Source organism: Lissotriton vulgaris, chromosome 4_1 (assembly GCF_964263255.1).
Source record: "Lissotriton vulgaris chromosome 4_1, aLisVul1.2, whole genome shotgun sequence".
In the NCBI taxonomy this organism is placed as follows: Eukaryota; Metazoa; Chordata; class Amphibia; order Caudata; family Salamandridae; genus Lissotriton; species Lissotriton vulgaris.
This window is the reverse complement of record NC_141691.1, coordinates 1,362,730,409-1,362,754,461: the sequence shown is the minus strand read 5'-3', so window position 1 is coordinate 1,362,754,461 and position 24,053 is coordinate 1,362,730,409. Positions and strand designations below refer to the sequence as shown.

The 24,053-nt window shown below is 44.5% G+C and overlaps 1 protein-coding gene across 1 annotated transcript in view; it reads left to right on the top strand.

Moving 5' to 3' along the window:
• Nucleotides 1-24,053, top strand: part of SMCHD1 (structural maintenance of chromosomes flexible hinge domain containing 1) — a 2,274,803-nt gene that overhangs the window by 143,380 nt on the left and 2,107,370 nt on the right. Inside the window, exons 6-7 of the mRNA XM_086965602.1 lie at nt 16,340-16,454; nt 21,905-22,024. Of these exons, the coding sequence (XP_086821728.1) occupies nt 16,340-16,454; nt 21,905-22,024 (235 nt within the window). The remainder of the gene's footprint in view (nt 1-16,339; nt 16,455-21,904; nt 22,025-24,053) is intronic.

Here is a 24,053-nt window from a genome sequence, read left to right as displayed (position 1 = left end):
CGGAGAGGAGTGGACCGACTATGCCAGACCAGGTAATGCAGAAGAGCCTAAGACTATGGTGAGTAACCCGACCGCCTTTGGTTTAAGGTAGAGACCCTGCAGCGCAGTCCCCTCTTCCGGGGACTGACAATAGGAATCTTTGCTGAAGACCTGGGACGCAGCCAGGTGAGACTCAGTGGAGGCCGTGGAAGTGGCTAGTCGTGCTAGTGCTTTCCGGGCACGGACTCTGTTTTGACACCATGTGCTTTGCCTCCCTGTTCTACAGAGACCTTGTGGAGGAGGGTTAGGTAAAGTAGGCGTCTGGTCTGGGGTGCTCGCCGTGGGTGAATGCAGCGCTAGTGTGGCTTGTGGCCAGGGGAGCAGAGCAACAATTGGGGGGTGCCTGGCTCTATGGAATTGTTGCCCCCCTTTTCTTAAACGAGCAGACCTTGACCTGCTGAGGGGCCCTGGAACCCCTGCAGGAGCGGTGATGCGGGGCATCATCTGAGCTCTGGGGCGAACTGCAAGGGACTGACTGAGACTGGACATAGTTGGGTTGGGGTAACTGATTGTTGTACTCCTCCAGCTGGACACCTGATAACTCTAGCAGTGCTTCACATTCCTTGCAGCGCTAGTCTTACCTTCCTGAAGTTTGTGATTGTGAGCTAGGGGCTCCCTCTGAGCACCACAGGCTCGCAAAAAGGAATCGAGGAGACTGCAATAAAAGCGTTTCCTGAAACCGCTGAAGCCTTGCAAGGGGCAGTGGTGCAGACTTTCGCAGATACACTGGACTGAATACTGAATGCAGTGACTGTACCACATGAGATGCTGCAAAGCAAAATTGATAGGAGCGCTAGAGAGGTGGCAAGCAAGTGGCCACACTGACGTGAGGCTCCTGCAGTCCAGAGCACATATACGCCACAATTCTACCCCAGAAGATCCCATTGCGCATCAGAAATATGCTGATTGTCAAGTAGACACTTTTGTGGAAAGAGTACTACTGATCCTGGGCGAAACTGCACTGGCTTTACAGTATTACAGGGCCTCGGTCCTGCCTGCCTCCACGGATGCTGAATGTTGGTAATGGTGGCCGCCGCGCCTGGCCCCGAGATGAGAACTGGAGGCCATGGTGAGAACAGCTGCTGGGGTGGAGCGTGAAGGCTCCTGTGGGTTTCCCCTTTCTGAGGCTTGGATAGTGCGTCACCTGGGGACAGCGACGCTTGTAGAGACTGTATGGAAGGGTCCGGCCTGTGACTCCCGATGCCTGCTGCGGTGGAGCGTTGCCGGGCTTTCTGGCCAGCTTAGGACATGGGGGCCCTGCCCCATTCCATAATTGACTGAGGACGATGGCCCCCCCTTTACACCCTTGACATCCTCCACTGACACATGAAGGTGAACTGAGGGGACTTTCTGCCTGGGGGGGGTAACAGATGTTGACTGACCTGTCATTACAGAGGCCGCATTCCGGAGAGGTGAGGTGAGGTGAGGTGAGGTGAGGTGAGGTGAGGTGAGGTGAGGTGCGGTGCGGTGCGGTGCGGTGCGGGCTTCGGTAAGCGGCTGCACGGAGTGGGGCACTGTTGATACCCGGAGCTGAGCGGGAGATAGTGGAGATCCCTCCTTGTGCCTATGGCCCAGGGGAGATGCAATGTGAATCTGCCCCACAATCTAAACACCGGGCACCAGACACCGGGTCTGCGCAGGGCCTTAATTGTCTGCAGGCTCATCTGACATGCGCTGTGTGTGCACGACCCGTGAAGGGGTCGCTACACCGTAGTTGACTGTTGCTGCTGTTAGAGGTTTATTTAAGAAAGGTGCCCCTTGTGTTTAGTTATCCTTTCATCTGGAAACTTTGTGCCCGGTAGCTGGCTAATCAGTGTGCTAGTTGAGGTGTACTCTGGCTGGATCCAGTTGGAGTTAGTGCCCGACAGCCTGCAACAAAATCAGCACGAAGGTCAAGACATCCTGGCACTGCACTCAACGCGCTTCCCTTGATTGCCAACGCTTGTGCTCTGAGACTGTGCTGGGAAACCTTCAGCTGCAATTCCATCTGTCTGGCTCGTCCGAGTCTGCTTGTGCCCCCCGTTTGACTTAGGGGGCAGGAGAACGAGACGGTACTAGGAGCAGGTGGTGATCTGAACCCGCCATTCCTGTGTGTTTGCAGCCCCAGTGGATATTTGGCTACTGTGGGATGAATTGAATTCTCCCTAGGGGCTCCCTTGGTCGCTCAGTTGGGGACTACTCTTTGCATCACATTGTAGAGCGCAACTGGGTCTCATATCCTACTAACATGGGATGGTCTGATGGGCGACAGACTAAAGTGCAATTTTAGGCCAGCAGATCCTCTTTCCCCCGGCGGCAGCACAAATCGGGTGGGCTCAGAGGACCGGACCATAGATGAACCAGCCGAAGTAGACCAGATATTTCTTATCAAAATGAAACCCGGCCTCACTTCTATTGGATCCAAAATGGACACCATGTTTGCCAGGATGAACTCCATCACGCACAAGTTGGAAAAACAAGATGGCCGCGTCACTGAAACGATTGTCAAGGACACTATCTCCAGTTTGTGGTGAACAGATGCTCAACATGAAGAAAGAGCTTAAAATAATTTCTGCCACTTTCTTCAATAGGATGTGGAGCAAATTGTTGACATCAGTTCCCCCCATGTGCTCTGGGGAGGGGATTTGAATGTTGTGCTGATCGCAGCTCTGGATAGATCCCATACCACCACCTCTTACCATAACACTGCAGCCCGTCACATCCGAGGCATAATGGACGAGAATGACATGCTGGATGCGTGGCAGACTACCTCAAGGTCACCATTTGCTCTGGTATACATAACAGCTGGCCTCGGCTGGACTGCTGGCTCCTATCTAGGGATCTGGGTACAAGGGTAAATGGGGTTACACATCTAGGGCGCAAATATTCTGATGACCCTGCGGTCCTGCTGACGCGATCTCCCCACTCCGACACCCATGTCCCCATATATTTCTCCCATGTTGGTATTAGATGCTCCTTTCCTCAAGGAATAAAGACAGGCGTTTGTAGAATTTTTTTCCACTGAAATAAGGACTCGTCCCCAAAAGAGGCATGATCTAGAAGGCCTTTAATGATCTAGAAGGCCTTTAAGGTCACTGTGTGTGGTATGTGCATGGCCAAGGGCAGGGGTGTATTGCACTCTATTAGAGATAATTTGAAAGGGCTAGAGCGAAACATTAAAGCCCTGGAGGCACAGTGGGGCAATTCGGAAGATCCTGAAGTATCTGGTAGGAGTAGGAAGGCCTTGACTGACTTTCAGAAGACGGTGGAGAGAGAGTGTTTGTACCATGGCAAATATGTCAGAGCGTGGGCATTTAGCGATGATGATCAGGCAGGACATACTTTAGCGACAATGACGCACAAACCTCGTTTCACCAATGATAAACTAGAGGTTAGAGATAGAACAGTATTCAATGACATGCCAGACATACTATGGGTTTTCTCCTCCTTTTACAATAATCTATATCCATCTCTGGAAATGTAAGGTACGGACCTAAAGGCCTACCTCGATGATGTAGTGCTGGGCTGGCTGAGCGATGCACACAGTGAATCTCTCTCTGCTGATATAGAAGTCGATGAAATTAAGGAGGCATTCATGCAGATGCAGTCAGGTCTTCCCGCAGACTTTTATAAGACTTATATTGGTTACTTCCTATTCTGAAATCTGTGTATCAAAAGGCGAAGACCTCTGGCGTTCTTCCACCCCCTTTGAGGGAAGCAATGATCATCACTCTGCTCATGCCAGGTAAACTTTCGGAGAATGGCATATTATACCACCCTCTATCCCATAATAACTGTAATGCCAAAATCCAAAATAATCCCCAAAGTCTCCTCATGACATTTCCGGTTCGACCGTACCAGTCCGGTTTTATTCCTTGGTTAGCAGCATCCCACAATTTGCGCACTCTGAGCTATTGCAGGACATAGATCCGGATTTTGCTGAAGTAGCAGTGTTCCTTGATGCCACTAAGGCGTTTGACTCGCGTGAGTGGGAAAATTTAGTGATTGCACTGCTGTGTATGGGTTTTCCCTCTCCCTTTTTATCATGGCTAGCACTCCTTTATTCCCAGCTAGCTGCCAGGGTGAAGATGACTGGTACTAGCTCGGACCTATTCTCCATCCCTCAGGGCACTAGGCAGTCTTGTCTCCTCTCATTGTTGCTTTTCACGCTGGCTGCCAAGCTTCTGGAACATCACTGTGACAATGCTCTCAGAAATTCCATAAGACATTTGCTTGTATCCTTGTATGCAGACGATATAACATTATACTTAAGAAATCCTCAGGAAAGCTTTAACAAGGTACTGTGCAAATTTGTATGATTTGGGGGGTTGTCCGGCATTCAGATTAATTTGAAAAAGTCCACAGTTTTTCCCCCCTCACCACACCAACAATGCAGTTTAATTCTGATTTTCCAGTGAGATGGTGTGATTCTGAGCTTCGCCACTTGGGAATACTGGTGACTAGGGATCGAGAAAAGCTAATCTGGGTGAACTATAGCACATCCCTCTCCACTATGAAAATGTCTGTGCAAATGTTTGTGAACTGCTTTTTGGCGGTGTAGGGCAATGTTCCAACTGGTGGTACTCAAAAACATTTGTAGGGGATATAGACTTGTGCAAGAAATGATGACCAAAATGTTGGTAACAGTACAAAGTGTCATGGTCTGAAGTACCTTTTAACATTTTAGTATTGGGAAATGTGGCAGTTTTCTCTAAATCAGACACCATGTTGTTAACAGTTTCAGAGTCCAATCATCAGAAAATGTACAGGAGGCAATATCACTTATTGAAATTTTAAATCCATGAGAATTTTTTAAAAATTCGGTCTGGCTGAATATATCAAAATGTAGATCCTGTAAAACAGCCAAACGATCATGGATATCAAATGGGTTCTCATCCACCACTGCGCCTTCACAATCAAGATCAGGTACCCACATTCTCATCCCGAATAGGACCTCTTATGGAGTGACACCCCCTAGAGAACTTCTTGGCTGATTGAGTACTCTCTGTGCCCCATATAAGTGTTTGACCCAACTACCGCCCTTACCTAATACCCTAGCTGTTAAAGATTGCTTTAGGTACTGGTGTTTCCTCTCCACAACCGAATTTCCCTCGGGATGGTACGGAGAGTACTGAAAATCTACGCCCATACTTTCCATGGCCTCTTTGTAAGCCTGAGTGTGAGAAGTTGGCCTGGTATATGATGATCACTATTCTAATCAACACCTTGCACCAGTCCAAACAACCATTATGGTGATGGTTGTAAAGTCAACCTTATAGACCAGCTATCCTAGCGGTAGTGTGGACAGAACAGTCTTAGGCTAAAAGACTCTTGAGGGCGTGTAAAGCCAGCTGTTTTACCATATGTAACCCCTTGAATACCAAATGAAAGGACACCACACAGGATATATGTAAAATATATATATGTATTTATTCACTAACACACTCCTCTGAACTATTTATGAGGTCAGAGGCAAAAGCACAAAACAAGTTACTCTTAGAAATACTTTAAATAGCGCAATTTACAGTTGGGCCCTAGGGGCGCGTAAAACCATATACTAAGTAAGTGGTATAAGAACCACGACTTGGGAAAGGAAGAGGCCTAGGGCCTAGGGAATCGCTGGGGCTACACTATCTGAACCTTAGGGTAGAAGTAAGAGGCCCACAGGCAGCGCGTGCAGTGTCAGTACACTCACGCGAGAGTCAATAGAAAGTCAATAGGAACTTAAAAGGAAAGTAAATGGAGATTTAGGACACTTCCGGTCTAACTAGGAAGATACAACTAACAAAACTGGACACTAGGATAGTCAATCCCTACAGGAGCACCGAAGTACTCGTGTTACCTCACCCACGGGCTGCGGGTGCATAGGTGTCAAAGTGTCGGGTTTTCTCGTTGATTCCTATGGAGCCTTGGAAGAAGATGCTGCAGGCGACCAGGAGGAAGATGTCCGGATGGATCCAAGGGTGGATCGGAGTTGAAGAAGACCAGAAAGCAGAGGGTACAGAGTCTAGGTCACAAGCCAGTGATCGGGTGGAACAAGGAAGGAACCAGACGTCGTCGAGGAGCAATCTGGGGCTGTCGTGAAGCTTGTTGTTGCAGCCACGCGGCCAGGAGGCGTCGAGGACGACCAGATGCTGGAGAGGAGCTGTCCCATGAAGGTTCTCGCAGATGGAGGGGTCGGCTTCAAGATCGGAGCCAACAAGCCTAAGCAAAGGCAACCCACGCAGGATACACAAAAGGCTTCTGGTGCAGACCAGGAGGGTCTGAGGTACTTCACCTTTGCAGGGAAGCAAGGGCCAGTCTGGAGCAACCAAGAGGATCGTCGCCACAGGGCTACTAGCCAACGGGCCAGCAACAGGACAACACGTTGAGCAGAACACAAGCAGAAGGGCCCCACGCAGATCTCGTGGAGTGTGGAGGGCTGGTCTTTGGTGCAGGTGGAGCTCTGTGTCTGGGTGTCTCAGTCCCCAGTGCACAGCTTCGAGGATGCCTCAGGAGCTGCGCTGTTAGCAAGTTGAAGACATTCCAAGTTGCCTGGTTCCACAGGTTCCGACGCCTTCCACGGGGCTCAGCTGTGGTGGAGTCATGCAGTGGGGTCAGAGAGGTCTTGTCGGGCTCTGTGGTCGGGTTCCGGCGGGAACGGGGACAAAGCAAGCCGTCGAGGTCCTGGATGGTGCCTGTGATGGTGCCTGTTTGCCCAGGGTGATCACTCCTTGGCCACAAGGGAGATTCTTCAGTCTTTAGCTCAGGTGAATGTCGAAGGGTCCAGATTTTTGTCTCAAGTCGATTCCAGGATTAATCTAAAGTCTCCTGGGTCAGCTCCTACCTTTATACAACTAAAGGGGGCTGGTTTACTCACTAAATCCATCCTATGTGTGGGACCAGGAAGGGGGGTGGTTATACCCCCTTTCCTTTGTCCAGTTTCGCGCCAGAGCTGGGGCTAGAGTGCCCCAGCAACCGGTTTGAACTGGGGTATGCATGAAGCACCTAGTGTGCTCCAGGCAGTGTCTCAATCTATTCAGCCCTCCCTGTCTCAATACACATCCTCCTGTCTTGGGTGGTGCTCTCACCTCCCCAAGCAGGAAACCTATTGTCCAAACCTCCGTGACTGGAAAGACTCCCAGCAGTAGGAGGTCAGACTTGTGTCTGTGGCAGCAGCATCCATTTTGTGATGCTGGGGCTCTGGTTAACTTTAACCGGGATAGTCAGAACTAACATGTCTTCTCCCTCTAGAAGGGTGGAATGCTACCCCTGTCGCCAGAATTGGCGAGGGGGTAGTATTCCAAAGCGTATGACACCTTACACAACATGTTTGGATAAAGCCAAACCAAAGTTAGCATTTAACCGCGAAGTTCATAATGCACTTAAGAGAATATGGTATTTGCAATATCGTAGAACAGCTATAAGGCCATGGTTCCGAAAGCTGTAGACTGGCTCAGCTCATGCTAGAGCACCATCTCACACATAACCAAGCACTCTGCCTACAGGATTGTTAAGGCCTGCCATAGGAGTGACTTATAGGTTACTATGTGTCTATATGTAAGTAGGTATAGGAATACTACACCTAACCAAGAGGTGGTTACACGACCTTGCCCCAGCTGAGTGATCAGCCAGTTGTGTCTATTTGAGTGGCCAGCCAGGGGTGGCATAATACATGCTGCAGCCCCTGGTAGGCCTTGGTTACACCTATGCCCTGAGTACCTATGGTACACTTCTACAGGGGCTGACAAGGTGAACCAATTCCCAATTGTGCATGTACCCAGAGTACATGGTACATTTAGAGAGAGTGCATCTGGTCTGTGGGTCGGATTAGCAGGCCCACAGCCACATCTAGGTCGAAAACCAGTAAAGCAAAAGCAAAAAGTGGGGGTGACCATAGGAAGCAGACCCTACTCTCCTACACTGAGAGCTAAATGCCAGGCCACGGTCAGAATGTAACATGCCAACTGCGTTTGTCCCTATAAATACTCGCAACAGTTAGAGCGTCACCCGAGCGCTGAGGCCAAACCCATAAGGATCTGGAGCTTGAATCCACTGCTACCAAGATATACTTGTAAGCGCCATCAGATTGTAAGCGGCCGCAGTGGTCCAGATACACACAAGCGAGAGGTTTGTCTGATTTTAATAATGGTGTCTGTGCCGGGCGTGTTATGGTGTAGCCTTTCTTCTGCTGGCAGTTGTCACATTTCAAGACATAGTCCTTAGTTTGTTTTGTTAGACCTGGCCACCAGTAGTGCTGTTTCAATAATGAAATAGTTGCTATAACGCCTGTATGCGCAGAACCCAAACCGTTGTACAAAACAAACAGTCTGCAACCTTGGAATTACAATCGACAATAAGCTTTCCATGAAAGCCCATGTCAACTGTGTATTAGGTACCTGTTGGGGCATCTTGCGGAAACTACGAAAAATCTTCAATTGGCTACCAATTGAAATCCAGAAGCCACTGGTGCAGGGACTAATTGTAAGCCGCATGGACTATGGAAATGCTTTATTGGTCTCCATCAATGAAGACCTCTTCTCCAAACTGCAGATTTTGCAGAATAATGCAGCCAGACTTATCTTGGACCTACTTCCTAGATTGCCGTCATGCCTCAACTAAAAACTCCTTCATTGGCTTCCAATTAGGAAGAGAGGGCATTTTAAAATCTTATGCCTAGCACATAGAAGGATATATGGCACTGGTCCTGGCTATCTAGAAAAAAACTGAAAATATATCAGCCTGTCAGAACCCTGAGGTCCAGCTCAAACATTTTTCTCATCCCTCTGCTAGTCCGCACTGTGCGAAATGGAGGTCGTTCCTTTTCACATCTTGCCCCTCACCACTGGAATAAGCTTCTGTTCCATCTTTCGTACATCTCAGATAATGTGCGCTTTCGCAGATAATTGAAGACATGGCTGTTCTCTAAATGAAATGAGATACAACCCCAGGTAGTGGAATCTTCCGCAAGTGCTATGAGACCTAACTGTGATTTGCGCGCTATATAAGATTTTTTGACTTTGACTTTGTATGCTGTAACACTCAAACCTTATCTACAATCCATATTTGGTATTACTCTATCCCCCACTCCAGAATTCTGAGCATATGAAATGTTGTTCACATCTAACTCGTAGGCGTACTTGAGTGGAAATTTCTTTGGTACTGCTCAGCTGCCTTTGCGCGAAGCAAAGACAAAAACCATAATCTTACAGTCTATCCTCGTTTTCGAACGAGTGATTGCAGCTTTGGAAGCTGTTCGTACAGCCCCCTTCACGGTTTCACCGGCCAATGAATTCCCTTCAACGTGAACGCCATCACGTTGATGAATCATGTGAGCCCTTGGTAGTTCGTTTTTCAACTCAACTACCTGTTTACATAGCATTTTATGCTTCATTGTTCCACCTTTCGCATCTTTGAACCCGATGTAGATATTCATTGTATGAGCTCACACAGTATAAAAAATCACACACAATTAGTTTGGGGAATTCGTGATCCGTATTTATGAGTGCCAGTATTAGTGCTTTTAACTCTGCCACTTGTGCCGTGCAGTCTCTTAGAGATTGCGTTTTGGTGCAACTTGGATGGAACTTTCCATCCCGCGTGTGACCTTTTAAGGATAGCACATGCTGCGCTGTATTGTTGCTTACTCCCTATAACCGGTTGAGCAGATCCGTCAAGGTAAATTATGTATTCATACTGATCTAGAGGCATGATTTCATTTGGTAGAGGATATTCTTGTTCGTATTGCAGTAATGCTTGGGTTTTTAGACTTGGATCAAAACTGTATTCAACGTCCGTTGCAGTAAGAGAATTAGCCCATTGTTTCATCTCGGATATAAGGCTTTTGTATTTAGAATGCTAGCCTTCGTAACATCTTCTAAAGCCGGTACCGGGATTATGACAATTCTGCGTTTCCCCTGAGCCAGTGCTCTTTCTCTTGCTACAGCGGTCTGAACTACTGTCAGAATTTTTTCTGTTGAAGTGAAACACATTTCTGCATTTGTGTACAGGTGTGATTTGTATGCGATTGGTTCTGTTTCGCCTTCATTAAAGGTTAAGTAGGTGTACCCGCATTGACCTGCTATTACATGGATAACCAAGTGGCGTACGTTTACGGGTATTTGTAAGTGATTTGAAGCGATCATGTCTTCTTGTAGGCAACGTAGGATGTTTGTGCGCCCATGAGTCCAATGTCCAACTGAAAAGTCAGGTTTTATTAAGTCGTAGAAAGGTTTAACTCTTTCTGCGTAATCCAAAATGTATGTTCTGCCGAAATTTAGGAATCCCAGTATTGACTGTAAACATTTTTATGATTTTGGAGGCTGGAGCATTGAACATTTTTCTAAAGTTAGCTGCTAGACTTTTCACTTGACAGCTCATATCCCAAAAACAGGACATTGAAGTGGACAATTTTTGATTTATTAAAGTTACATTTATAGCCCTCAGAGGCGAATCCCATAATAATAGTGTTCACTCTGGTCAAGTTCCTCTCTAAGTCATCTTCCGTCAGATAAATGTCATCCACATAGGACAATGCTTCCTCATCAAAATTTTGGAGTAACTCCGTTATCCTTGCTGAAAATACCCCATGTCTGTTCCTATACCCCTGAGGGAGAGGACAAAATTGTCGCTGGGTCCCAAACGCTGAGAATAAGGTCAAATACCTGCATTCAGGTGCTATATTTTGGCTGAAAAATCGATTTGAGATATCAAGTGTAGTTTTGTATCTTTTCCGCACAATATTATTCATCAATGCGGCACTGTGTGCATTCTGAACTGCGAATGTCTTAGTGCAAGTGTTTAAATGTCTGTAATCTATAAGTAGACGATATGTATTGTCAGGGTTTAATGCAAGAAACAAAGGATTGTTCATTGGTGAGGTGCATGTTTTAATGACCCCTTGATATTCAAGTTGATCTAAGATCCCCCTGACCTGTTTTTTTTAGCTTCTTGCTTTATAGGGTATTGCTGCTGTGCATTTGGTGAAACCTTTAACGGGATAACGTGGTGGGTTAAATTCTCATCCCATCCGACATGATTTTTGTATAATGCTGGAGCTAGGGCTACTGCCTACTCCCGTGCATATGTGTGTTTAAATGAATTGGAACGAGGTTGGAGAAGACTGGAAAAATGATATTTTCTCCCCTAGTGTACTCCATAACGAATGCTGGCGGCCAATATTGTTCAGCTAACAGGATGTCATAACCAGATGGCAGGTTCTTCCAAAAGAGACCTTTTACTTTTCTGGGCTTTTCCCCCCCTCCATCCGGAGTGTTATTTCGCGAACTTATGTGGGACGCTCACCCTTTTATCTGGTGTTTCCACTGTGATGTAATCATTCAAGTCCGCTCTCACCAAAAATTCCTTCAGGTTCTGGCCAGCTATTGTTTCTTCTACCGCACTGTCTAGCATCGTCCGAGGCCATTCCCCGTACAGAAGTTGTGTCCTCTGAATTCTGGGTATGTCTGATCTAAAGACCTGCAACTTTCTTCTTCCTAAACTGTGGTTTTGATTATGTCTTTTCTTCTTTTTTCGAAGTATAGTCTTGAGCGTGCTATTTGTCTCTGGACTTAGTACGCTTTACTTTGCGTTCTGACCGTCCTTCTCTCTCGGAGTGTTTCGTCGAGCCCTGAACGGAATGAGAGGAACTGTTTCCTCTCATTCTCTCTGTTTCCTGATTCTAGTCCGGTTTCCTAATGTAATCCCTATTCCTAAGGTTATACCTCTCTTCAGAGTGTTCCTGTGGAGGAGATCTACCTCTGGATTGAGATCTGTCTTCTTTAAAGTTTTTGGTGTTTTTTATTGTCCCACTTCTTTTTAGAAGAAGCAGTTGTCTGCTTAGTGTCCTTTCCAGTACTGCCCATCAGTTGTGGTTTTAAAGCTTTCCCACCCAAACTGTTTCTGCCTAATTCTGCATACTCAGTTTCAATTTTTTTGGGTAGTTTGTGTGGTTGGTCTAACAGACTGAACTCCCCTAGGCGTTGGCGGATTGCTACTGACACAGCTTCTTCTTTAATATTAGCTAGTATTATGGCTGATACCTGCTCATAGTTATTTAGTAACTTCATCCCTAAGTTCCGAGCAGGCTCTGCTCCATACTCATTCTGTATTTGTCCTAATACATTCAGTATCACCGCTAATGAAGGAATACCATGAGTCCTGGTATATATGGCAACAAACACTGTACCCCAAGTGGTACAATCCTCTAATTGTGGCGTTTTCCCCATGGGCAAGCAGATTGTTAAAATTCAGTGTTTTTCAAATGGGGTAGTATTCGGAAATACTGCTTCTAACTGTGTTATTTTCTGAGCTACCCAGAATGGCGTTTGTTTGCATTTCGGGGGTATTTTGCCCATTACTGCATGTAAGGTTTGTGGAGTGATTTTAGTTGCTGTACTCTGAGATTGAGTTCCATTTGTTTCAACTGTTGCTGGTTGGACTGTGAAAGTCCTCATGACAAATTGTGTTAAGTTTCTGTAGATTTTAATTAAATCTTTGTGTTAAGTGAGTAAGTCTGGCTGTGGCATTGTGTCAATGTCAGGATGAGGTGTGTAGGCTGCTAATATTGGTCACGTTGCTCCCGATCTTCCTAACGGACCAAGCCTTACTCCTCCTCTTACGTGGGGTAGGGCACCTTTAAACCTGTATTGGTGTTCCTGGTATGTGAGGGGAATTTCAATGTCCTCGAACTGACCATATTCCGCTGGTGCATCTCTATCTGTATAGTAGTGAAATGTCTGTGTTTGTACATCGGCTGCTGGGACTGTAAACCACAAATAAAACTGTTTTGTTTGATTCGTCTGCCCCAACCACGAAAGCTTCTAAACCACCCCTAGCTGGTAAACCATTCTCTAATAGTTTCATGGAGATAGTATGCCTGAATTTGAATTGCGCCCACATCTTCTATTGAGAGGCGTCGATCCACTACTGCGTTATCTTTGCCCTCAGTCATTTTGAAACTAAAAAGTTTGTTCAAGGGAACTAAGATAAGGTTTTAGTGCACAATTTTAGGAATACTGTGTGCTGTCAAGCTTGATTAACCAGCAGCCCATAAATAAGATATTTTGCCTACCCAGCTGTGGCTGAGTTTTTGCCCACCCCCTCCAGACGTCTCTGGCTGTTTGTGAGTAGGGGTCTCTGAGAATAGCACAACTGAACTACTCGGATTCTACTGTTAAATAAGTTGGGCGCCATGTCATGTAGTTCCTATAGTACCCATTCAGAACCTGCACGTTTGCATAACATAAACTGTACGATAGGTGGCAGACTAACTCTGAGCACCCCCCACCACGTATGTTAGCCTGTTTGCACTAGCTAGCTCACAGTTCCACTATAATCTCCTCTTGTCGGGGAGAGAACCGTAGACCCATGACAACCCTGATCCCCCCAGGATCGTGGAAATAATGTACTACCTTTCGTTCAGTCACTTGTGCTCACTTGGTTTCTCTCAGAGATTTACACAGAAGAAACAGTCTGTTGTGTTTACAATAGGTTTTTATTGCACAGTTGCTCTTCTAGTGTATAATATATGTGCTGCGACAACCGTTATACAGTAGCAGAGATATATGATCAGCAGTACAGTGAATATAGAAGTATAGTACAGTTCTACCATTTTGCAATAGTCCTGTACATGGACATAAAATACATGATAAAAGAAAGCGCGCATACTCCTATGAAGCTCATCTAAATGTACCTAAGTGTTACCTAGCTTGTGAGTAGGTGTGAAGCCAAGAATCCCTCTAGATTTAATCTAACCCCATTACCTGAAGCAAGACCGTGTGGGATCCCGTCCTGGTCTCGAGTTGGACACCACGCTAGGGATGTTTAGACCAATGTCGGGTAAAGCATCTGCATGCAGGAGCCTCAGCTTCTCTGGTCAGTGTATCGGCCTGGAAGTCTCTGTTCCCTCTAGCTAACACTAGCAAGAGGTGCTGTATTTATGCAGAACGTATCTAAGGTTCTTTGTCCCTTGTTTCTTGTATTAGCCATTGTTGGATTTGAAGATGACGTATGGGATGAATTGAACCTTGTACGTAGATGTTATGCAGGTGGATGTAGTTCCAGCCTGGTTTCCAAGAATCCTTATGAATATTCATTCATACTGTGTTAGACTAACAATGAAGTCCTAGAAAGCTATTGTTCAGGGAAACCTCCTTCTGCGCCCAGGACTAGAACTAGGTAAATGTTCAGTCCTAAAAGGCTCATTAAATGTGTGGTGTAAGGGAGATGATGTAGGTGAAAGGGTATGATGTTACTGGGGCCTATATTAGGGTACTTATATGTAACATAGCAATGTACCCGAATCCTGGAGCACACTCTCTCCTAAACCTGCAATACCAGATTATTTTATACTCCGTTCAGTTACTAGCACCACATCTGTCTCACCGCACACAGGCTTAATAATATGCTGCAAACCACAGGCTTGACATGTCCTAGATTTACTCAGGTTGACACAGACTTTCTACACATGGTCTGGGACTGCCTGCCAATTATAGAGCGCTTTAGGTTTCAGGTCATGACAAATCTGAAACACACATTAAACCGCAGGTAGCTACACACAGTTGAAATCTGCCTCTTGGGGCTCTATAAGGGATGCCCTGAAAGGAGCATAAGTGACTGATTCTTGGACCTAGCGTTGGGGGTTGCACGCAGAGACATTGCTCTCCACTGGAAGTCCCCCATGGCCCACTTCATAGTAGAAGCAATGATTTTTCTTTACTACAGAATGTTTTCATCATTTTGGGGGACTTCCTCACCCATATTCTGCAGTTAAGAGATCTCATACCAGTGCGTAATTTGTATTTAGACTTTTCAGTTTTTTTATTCGAACACATGGCAGATAATAATGCTAGATTGACTCATTGAACACTGCCTATTTAAGTACTAGTTACTTTAGCCATTCAGGTAGGCGAGTTGCTGTTGCTATCTACTGCTGAAACCTATTCAGCATGACACTGAACTAAGGTTGCAACCAAACTCTGCTTCACCCACGCTATAATAATTTCACATAAACAGCACATTGTTCAACCATTATTTTACTTTTCTCCTTATCTATAAGTAGTTGCAGGGATGTTTTCCTGTGGAATCCGTTTGCATGGTAAACGGCCATCAAACACTCCCTTGCTTTTCACATGCGTTCCCTTGCAATAAGAACCAAGATAGTTTTAGCAACCTTCCAGTGCCTTCTCCTCTGTGCCATAGGACAAAAGTTCTGTATCATTGATGAGGCCCAGAAAACATTGAACATTGTCTGTAGGTTCTTCTGTTCCCATTCAGAAGGGTTGTGACCTTGCAGGTTGTGCTGGATTGTACCTATTGGTACAGAAGGTTGGTTTAAATAAGGTTGATCCCTGTTGTAGTGGCACAGGGAGTAAAACACCAGTAATCGAATGGCTGCAGAGTATCATGTGTAACTGGTAACCGGCTAACTACCCTGAATGTTGCAAACACTTTGGCGCACAAGTTAGTCAAAAGTCCAAATGCTGTGTCTGGTTAGGCCTTATTGAAAAACCTATTTGTCTGGATTCCTGATTGCCATTCTCTTCCAAATTTTTCCCCTCCCTGCAAATAATTGAATGCTGTGGAAATATTCCTATGAGTATATTGGACGGGGCCTTTTCGTCCCAGTAAATAAGATTTTGAGGGTAGTGACTGCTACAGGATTTCAAAAGTCTGGAATTTTGTATAGGATGCACTTGCCAAGTCTGCACCTAGGAAAAGAGCAGATGAGGGACGCTAGCAGGTTTGTAGAGCATTGTGGGCTTTGCATGTGCCCTTTTTCCAAAGATAAACATTGTATGCTGTCCAGTTCCCTGCCTTTACAAACTCTGTTTTACTGGGAATCTAGAAAAATTATTGAGAAACTAAAGAGTCAAAAAGGTGAGTTACTTGTACTTTGTCAAATACGTCTAATATAAAGTTTAAAGTTGCTAAAGTGATATTTCTGTGAATATTTGGCTGATGTTATTGGTTTATTATGTTTCATTATGTTTTTAATATTACTAACATACTTTTTATACCTACTAATTATATTTGTTGGCCTGTTTCATTTTGTTGATGCATTTGGATCATTCTATAATGTTATTAACAATTTACAGCTTTATTTGTCTGATCTTTGTACTCCTAGGATAATTGTCCATGCCTATAATGTATGCTGAATGATTTTGTAGTCATATTGATGAACTGTGCCTGTTCAAGTGACGTTTGTGCACTTTCTTCTACTGTTGCTTAAAGCAAATGTTAACACTTAATTGTAATTAAGTCTAGTCAAACTTTTTTGGGGTTTGTTTACTATAAGATATGTTTTTTATGTACTTGAACTTTTTTTAATTTGTACTTTTAGTGATCATGCTGGATATGTACGGCCTGCACCTGTACTTCGTAGTTTGAACAGCGACATCTCATATTTTGGAGTTGGAGGAAAACAAGCTGTCTTTTTTGTTGGACAGTCAGTCAGAGTAAGTAGTGTTGTTAGATTGGTAAAGTAATTGGGATCAAAATGCTAGTTTAGTCAACTAGGCAGTTGTATAGCAAATGAGTATTTTTATCCAGTTTTATAGATCATCTATTCTCTTTTTCTTAGTCTCCATTGCTGTGTTTGGTTTCCTTTCTTCAACCTGCTTCTTTTAGTTCTTGCATGATAAGTATTTAGGGTTGTTTTTTTTCATTATAATTTAAAACCACCTCTCATGACTGATGGCCTCATTTAGAGGAGGGACGTAACTAAGGGCCCCCTGAAATGTCAGATCCTCCTCTTATCGAGCAGTCTAGCCGCCTGCTTTAAAACTTGTAACATGGCAAATGTCCTGCTAGCAGAGACCTCACCTTTTTCATCAACGTCCGTGCTAGCTTCGCCAAAGGTGGCGCCTCACCTACAGTGGCATATCTAACATGATGTTTCGTGAAGTTGACATGCTAAATCTCAATGGAAAAGATAGTGAACAGTCATGGAATCAGAATATGGTGCCTCTAAAATTCTGGGTTGTAGCCTCCTGCAAGGTAGAGAGACAAATATGTTGGCATTATAATGTACATCTACTTTGAGGTTACAGATGAGTGATGTCTGTTGTGGTGAGTTTTGAGTGCACAGTGAGAGATGCCGAACACTTACATGCGATACAAAAGGGGATGATGGACATAGCACTTGAACAAATCAAGCACTCACCCCCAGTCAACTGATCTGGGTTTAATCCATCACCATTCTTTAGCTCACTCCACCACCCCAGTCCAGACATGGCCATATGCAAATCAGTCTCCGTCCATCATCCACTTTTGTATCGCTTTGTCCGCCCTAAGTTGGCAGGGTATGCTCAGACATGAGTCCCTTGCTCGCTTTGCCACTGGATTCAAGCTAGCCTGGCTGATGACGGCTGAAATGCCAGAAACCGGTCCCAGGATGCTTGTTTCCGGTCCAGGGAAGACATAGCTTTGGCAGTTTGGGCTGGACTGTTCCCATGAGACACAGGGTCAGACTGATTTGCATATGGCCATATCTGAACTGGGGTGGCGGAGTGAGCTAAAGAACGGTGATGGATTAAACCCAGATCAGTTGACTGGGGGTGAGTGTTTGATGATTTGCTCAAACGCTCCGTCCATCATCCCCATTTGGAACATATACATGCATCAGCATATTGGATTACATTCAATATCGCAAAGCACAAGCAAATGGAGCTCTGGCTCAGTGGGGGAGTGGTACTGTCTGCTCTGGTGCAGCGGTGTAATCAATAGAACATCATTTCCAGTCACCTTGACCTGCCTTGCGATAAAGTAGTGCCATTTCTCTGGCCAGGCTAAATCACAGCAGCTCTGAGCACAAGACCCTGCATAAAGGCTCCCCTCTCTATGGAGATGATGTGCAGTAAAGGTGGACTCATTTGCGTGTCAGTGCTTGGGCCGTTGGGTGTGTACTTTGACTAGTAAATAAGTGACATGCAGTCACTCTCACTGCTAACATTCTGAACTACAAATGACTGTCCAATAGAGACTGTTCCCAATGGTCCTGCCCGAGTGGAGGCTCTAGTGTGGGTTTTCCTAATCTCTTACCTGTTCCTTCCTCACATTTCCACAGGGCTTCCTTGCTGGAACTTGTCATAACCTTGGAGATCACAGATTACCTCAGTGCCAATCTTTGAACTGACTGATATTTGCCTCTGTGGCCATTTCTGTTTTCTTATTGATAGAAATCCTTTTTCTTTGGACACTTGTTCACGATCTACCGTGGCCATATACCAAATATTACTCATTCCTTATGGATTTGAAATACAGCATCAGTCTTAATGCAGATTTCCACAGTACAAATTGTCCACAGATGCTCTCACCATTTAAAGGCCTGGAACTTTCTCTTTGGTGTGAATAATAACTTTACTCAATCACAAATCTCACAATCCAGCATCCAATCCGAAGTAACTAAAGTTACTCTCCACTTCTGATCCCCTTTCCTCCTTCAGCCGTTCCCTCAGATGCTGCCTGCCTGAATCCCATGTTTGTTGTTTGACCGTTCATCCCCTCCAGGACACTTAGGAAGTTAATACCTAGTGCATGCCCAGTGCTGGCAGTCAGTGGACTTTCACACTAGTTTGATCTGCCACAAGTCTGGGGTTTCTCAGACAGCTTAAGCTGTCTTCCCGTAGCATTGTAAAAAGAACAATTGATGGACAGAATGTTGAACAATGTCAGCCATTCACCCCAGTACAGAGATCTGGGCCTAAATCCATATTTTTTTGCTCCCCATGCTATTTCAATTTGAACCCAGCCATATGCAAATAAGTCTTGACCCTGTTCCACATGGAAGCAGTCCATCCCGAACTGCCAGGACAGGTCCTCTCTGGACTGGAAACGAGCATCAGGGGACCAGTTTCGGGCTTTCACCCCTCACCAGTCAGGGTAGCTTGACTACGGTGGCATGGAGAGCACAGAACCCACATCTGGGCATACCCATCCAGCTCGGGGTGACAAATGCGAAAATAACAATGGAAGAATAGAATGTTAAACAATGTCAAACATTGACTCCAGTACAGAGATCTGGACCTAAATCCATCCTTTTTTCCTCCCAATGCTATTCCAGTTTGAACCCAGCATCCTAACTTGACTATGGCCCCAGGAAACGGTCCCAGGATGCTTGTTTCCGTTCAGGGAGGACCTGGCTTGGCAGTTTGGGCTGGACTGTTCCCATGAGGAACAGGGTCAAGACTGATTTGCATATGGCTGGGCCTAAACTGTGGTGGCATGGTGAGCAAAAGAACAATGGATTTAACCCAGATCTCTTGACTGTGGGGTGAATGTTTTATTTGCTCTGCATTCCATCCATTGGTGTCTCTTTTGCTTCCTCGCGTAAGTGCACCAGGTATGACCAGACGTGAGTTCTAGGCTCACTGTCATGTCACTGGCTTTAAGATAGCCGGGGTGATGATCCAAAACCGGTCCCAGGATGCTTGTTTCCTGTCCAGGGAGGGTCTGGCTTGGAAGTTCGGGCTGGACTGTTTCCATGAGGAACAGGGTCTAAACTGATTTGCATATCGCCGGATCTAAACTGAGGTGGCATGCAGTGGCGTGCAGGTAAGCGCAATGAGGTGGGGTGGGGGAAGTCAACAGACTTCCGAATAGGAAAAATTAAATAAATAAATGAATCCTATTCCGTCTTGTGGCGACTGCCGACTCTCCCATCCCAACCCCTACCCTGCCTCACCACGCTTACCTACACAGACATTTGCTGGTGGCATGTTGAGCAAAGAAATAATGGCTTTTACCCAGGTCTCTTGGGTGGGGTGAATGTTTGATTTGCTCTGCATTCCGTTCATCATCTATGTGTCTTTTGCTCACGGAGCATTGTGGCAGTTCCTTTCACTTGCCTCAACATCTTGAGGCTTTGGAGAACCAGGCCGATGACCCTGCATTAATTCCAGTGGGGACATAAGTGAGACCATCTTGAAATTTCCCAGCAGCAGAGATTGTCCTCCTCTGACGTAGTATCTTAGGGCACTGTCCTTCTCAGCAGGACTAATTTACAGACCCAGAGTTTCATTAGTCTATTAATTTTGAGTGTCTTCTGATGCCTGGGAATAACAGATAGGCAGTGAGCAGTGCAGGCATCCTACCTCTACTTTTTAGATCTTTATGGAGACCGCTATTACTTTGTCGCCAGAAAAGAATAAACTGAGATAGGCTTTACGCGTTCTTTGTGCAGTTCTACATTTTGCATTGGTCAGGGGGTTAAAGTACCCAAGCTACAAACAGTTGAATTACACGAATACATGCTGCCTCTGGTATCCCTCTCAACCATTCATCTACAGCAGAGACTACTGTGACATCCACATCTACTCCCACAGCACGACCAATAGCAGTAACAACTGTCACAACAGCAGCACAGTAGGGAATTAATCCGCACAATAGCTGCCAGTAGAGCAAGGACCACATCAGTGAAACCCACCACAACAGCATGGACCATAGCAGTAACCGCAGCAATCACAGCTGTTACCTCCACTAGGTCAACGGTAAGAAGCACATCTGCTAAAGCAGCACATACCAGGGAGCATGGCATCATCAGCTACCACAACTGGACCATAGCAGGAACTACATCTGCTACCGCAGTAGGGACATTAGCAGCAGCAACTGTCGGCACAGGAGTGACCAGAGCTACTACAACTACAGTGACCAGAGCAGGAACCCAGCATTGGCTACAGTCAAGTGTAGCAGCAGCCACAACAGCAACAACCTATCTGGGGCAATTGCAAAAATTCAGTTAAGTAACAACACAGCAACCATAGTTGTAACAAATGAGAAACTAAAGTAGTGAGGTGTAATGTTTGATTACTCACGGCCAGTGATAATGACATTGGTTTTCCTACTAGTTCATTTTTGTCTTGCTCATAGGACCCTTGGTCCTTCTCCATTATGAAAACACAGACCTGAGATGAACTGTATCCTCTGTAAATGGGAATACAGGCAACCCAAGACCAGTTTCTGCCTGTTGAGGTATACATCTTTAAATCTTACGCATAGAGGGACCTATATTTAGATATACTGCACTTATGATATCTCTCTTTGAATCTGGTTTTATTATGCAAATTTGATGTAAACCGAGGTATGCACACTTGTGCGCAGACTTTGTGCCTCACCTCTCTGCAATCTGCCTATCCCTGTGCCTTTTTTGTATGGTCGCTGTTTTTTATTCCCCAAACTTGTGGTGACATCCAGCAAGTTACACACTGATGGATAAGTAAAAGTAAGTGCCTTTTTGTGCATGCCTGTGTTAGCATGTACCAGACTTACTGACTTTGCCAAAGCTTTATTTAATGGCTTTTATAATCTATTTGGTTTTACTTGTAATTGATACTTTTCCACTCCGTAATAAAACAAGCATATTAAAAAGCTGGGTCTGAACGAAGATGCACTCTTGACTTTCCATGGTTTTATTGAGTGGCTAGTTAGAGTAAAGTGAGGAAGTATAGTGTGGTATACTTATAATATGTAAGTGTTAACATTTTAAAGTCTGATACTAGTTTTGTGTATTCCGCTACCACTGATAAAATATCCCATTGGCTTAATTTTTTTTCAAAGCTGCATAATGTTCTTGACATTTAAAATTTCTCAGCGCTTATCAGTTCTTGTGTAATGTCACCCAAAATGTTGACATGATATTGGATGCAAGACTAATAATTAATCTCTAAACATATATATATATATATAAAATAAAGATTATTAAAGCAGCCTCTGTTTGAAATGAGGTTGCAATCTTAATGATCTATTCATTGTTTATTGAAAGTGTTATTTTCTCGATGCTATCTCGGCCTCCAGTTTCTCAGTTGGTAATAGACCCCAGAACTAAAACCCACTGCTTGTGGTTTGTTTTTTTCATTTGAGTTAGCTTTTATAGGATATTGAAGCCATTATTTTATGTAACATTTACCAGATGATAAGCAAACCTGCAGATTCTCAGGATGTTCATGAGCTTCTCCTGTCCAAAGAAGATTTTGAAAAAAAGGAGAAAAATAAAGAATCAATATACAGTGGATTTATCAGAAACAGAGAGGTAATTACAATTTGGAAAGCATGTTCCTTTTCACTGCCTTTGTAATTGTTCTGGCCTGTTTTAAGCCTCTGAACCACCCCTATCTGGCTTGTTTTCTGTAAAGAATTTCTCTAATCTTCTCAATCAATGGTTTTCATTTGAGTCTTTTTTGTGCAGTTATGAGCTGTGACTGATTAGATGTCTGTGAGAATCTCATTGCCCTTATAACATAGTAAAGTTATGTTTCTTTACAAAGAGGTCAAACCAATAAAGAACTATTAGGTAATCTTTAATTCTGTTAAGTGGAGATATAAGTTGTAATGCTCTACGGTCAGTTAAACACAGTGAAGGAGAAAACTGGTTACTAGTAGATGAAACGTAAAGTATAATGTTATTTTTTTCTCCTTTACAATAGTTGATTTATATTTAGCCGCTAGAAGTAGTATTTAAACGCAACTTTAATGTTGTGTGCCCCACTTCAGAATGCAATACCACAATTAACTTTATTCTAGGCTTTGCAACACATCTATGGATGATGAAAATAGCTTCTTAGTAAGGCGGAGAAGGTGGATTTTCTAGTCATCAGGAATACATTTTGGATTTTAATGAGGTCACTGAGGCAAGCATCATGTTGTATCCTTTTCCTCTCTTTTACATTAGCTAGAAACATGCACTCCGAAATCTCCCTTTCCCGTCATTCGCAGGAAAGGTTAATCAAAAGAAAACTACAGCTAATATGCCCAGATTACCAAGTACTCACGGTCCATCATTGCATAATCTCTTCTGCGCATTTTAGCATGCCTGTTTTCTTTGATGCAGATGCAAGCCACCTAGTTATTGTGTCACACTTATAATAGCCTGCAAAGTTTATTAGAACCCCAGTCACACCATGATCTACCCCATGATCTACCCAGTCACTGAATGCAGATTATTTTAGAATATACATCAGATATACCCAGCATTATACCTGTAACGTGGGACAGTTACTATCATTAATAAAATCCAGACTATCCTTGGTGGTAGCTAGAAAAACAATATTCTACGTCAGAGCGTACTCACCACTAGCGATGTCACATGGGTCATTGATTTAAAGCAAAAAAAATCTTAATGACTGAGTTTCTGGCCAGTGTGTCATCCTCAAAATATCTTTCAGTCCGTCCCCTAATAGGAATCCTTTGGAGGCCATAATTCCTATTTGAACGTGACCCAAAAGAAAAGGTATACCAGCATCCTACATCAAGCATATATCCCACCAGGGTTTAAGTTGAAACTCCAGAAGGTTTCTTAAATGAAAAGAGAATCCTCCCCATATAGCACTGCTTCACTGTTCGTGTGGAGTCCTCATACTACTTCAGACACCAAATAATGTACAGTTTGGTGTCTACTGGAAAGCATGGGTAGAAAAGCAACTTAAGATTAGTCTTGGTTCTCATGGATACCTCATTTATGATGCTAATGTGCCTCCTTCTAAATCTAAAGGTTTCACATCTGACCTGTTTGCAAGAGACCAGACACAAAAGCATCACCAGTTTCATAAATTGTGCTTTTCTGACGAGGCTACCATTATTCGGTCACTCTCCGGGTAAAATTGTAAATGTCCCACGTGCAAGAGTATTTAACTTTAGCAAGTTTGCATTGCTTCTCAAGCTAGCTAGAACCTGGTGTATCTGCTCACGTGCATACGTAGGTACCTCCTCTACCTCCTAGGAGTTACCAGTGCCTTGTCCTCCGACCATTTCCGTTCGGACCTCTCTCCAGTGCTTCTTTTGCCTCTCGTTGTTGATACATTTTTCCCAATGTTTTTTTTTTTTTATTAAAACATTTTTTTATTGTAGCGAAGAAGTAAAAAAAGGCACAAAGCATACAATCATCATTCCTGTCGATATGCATCGGATAAAAATACTCAGTTCCAATGGCAATACACAGCCATAGAAGGCCCACATCCCAGAGGCTGGGCGGGGCAGGATTAAAGCATATATAAGAAAAAGGAAATTTGCATTTGTGCTCCGAGGGTATAAAACGTATCAAAGTCTCCGCTAATTTAACATTT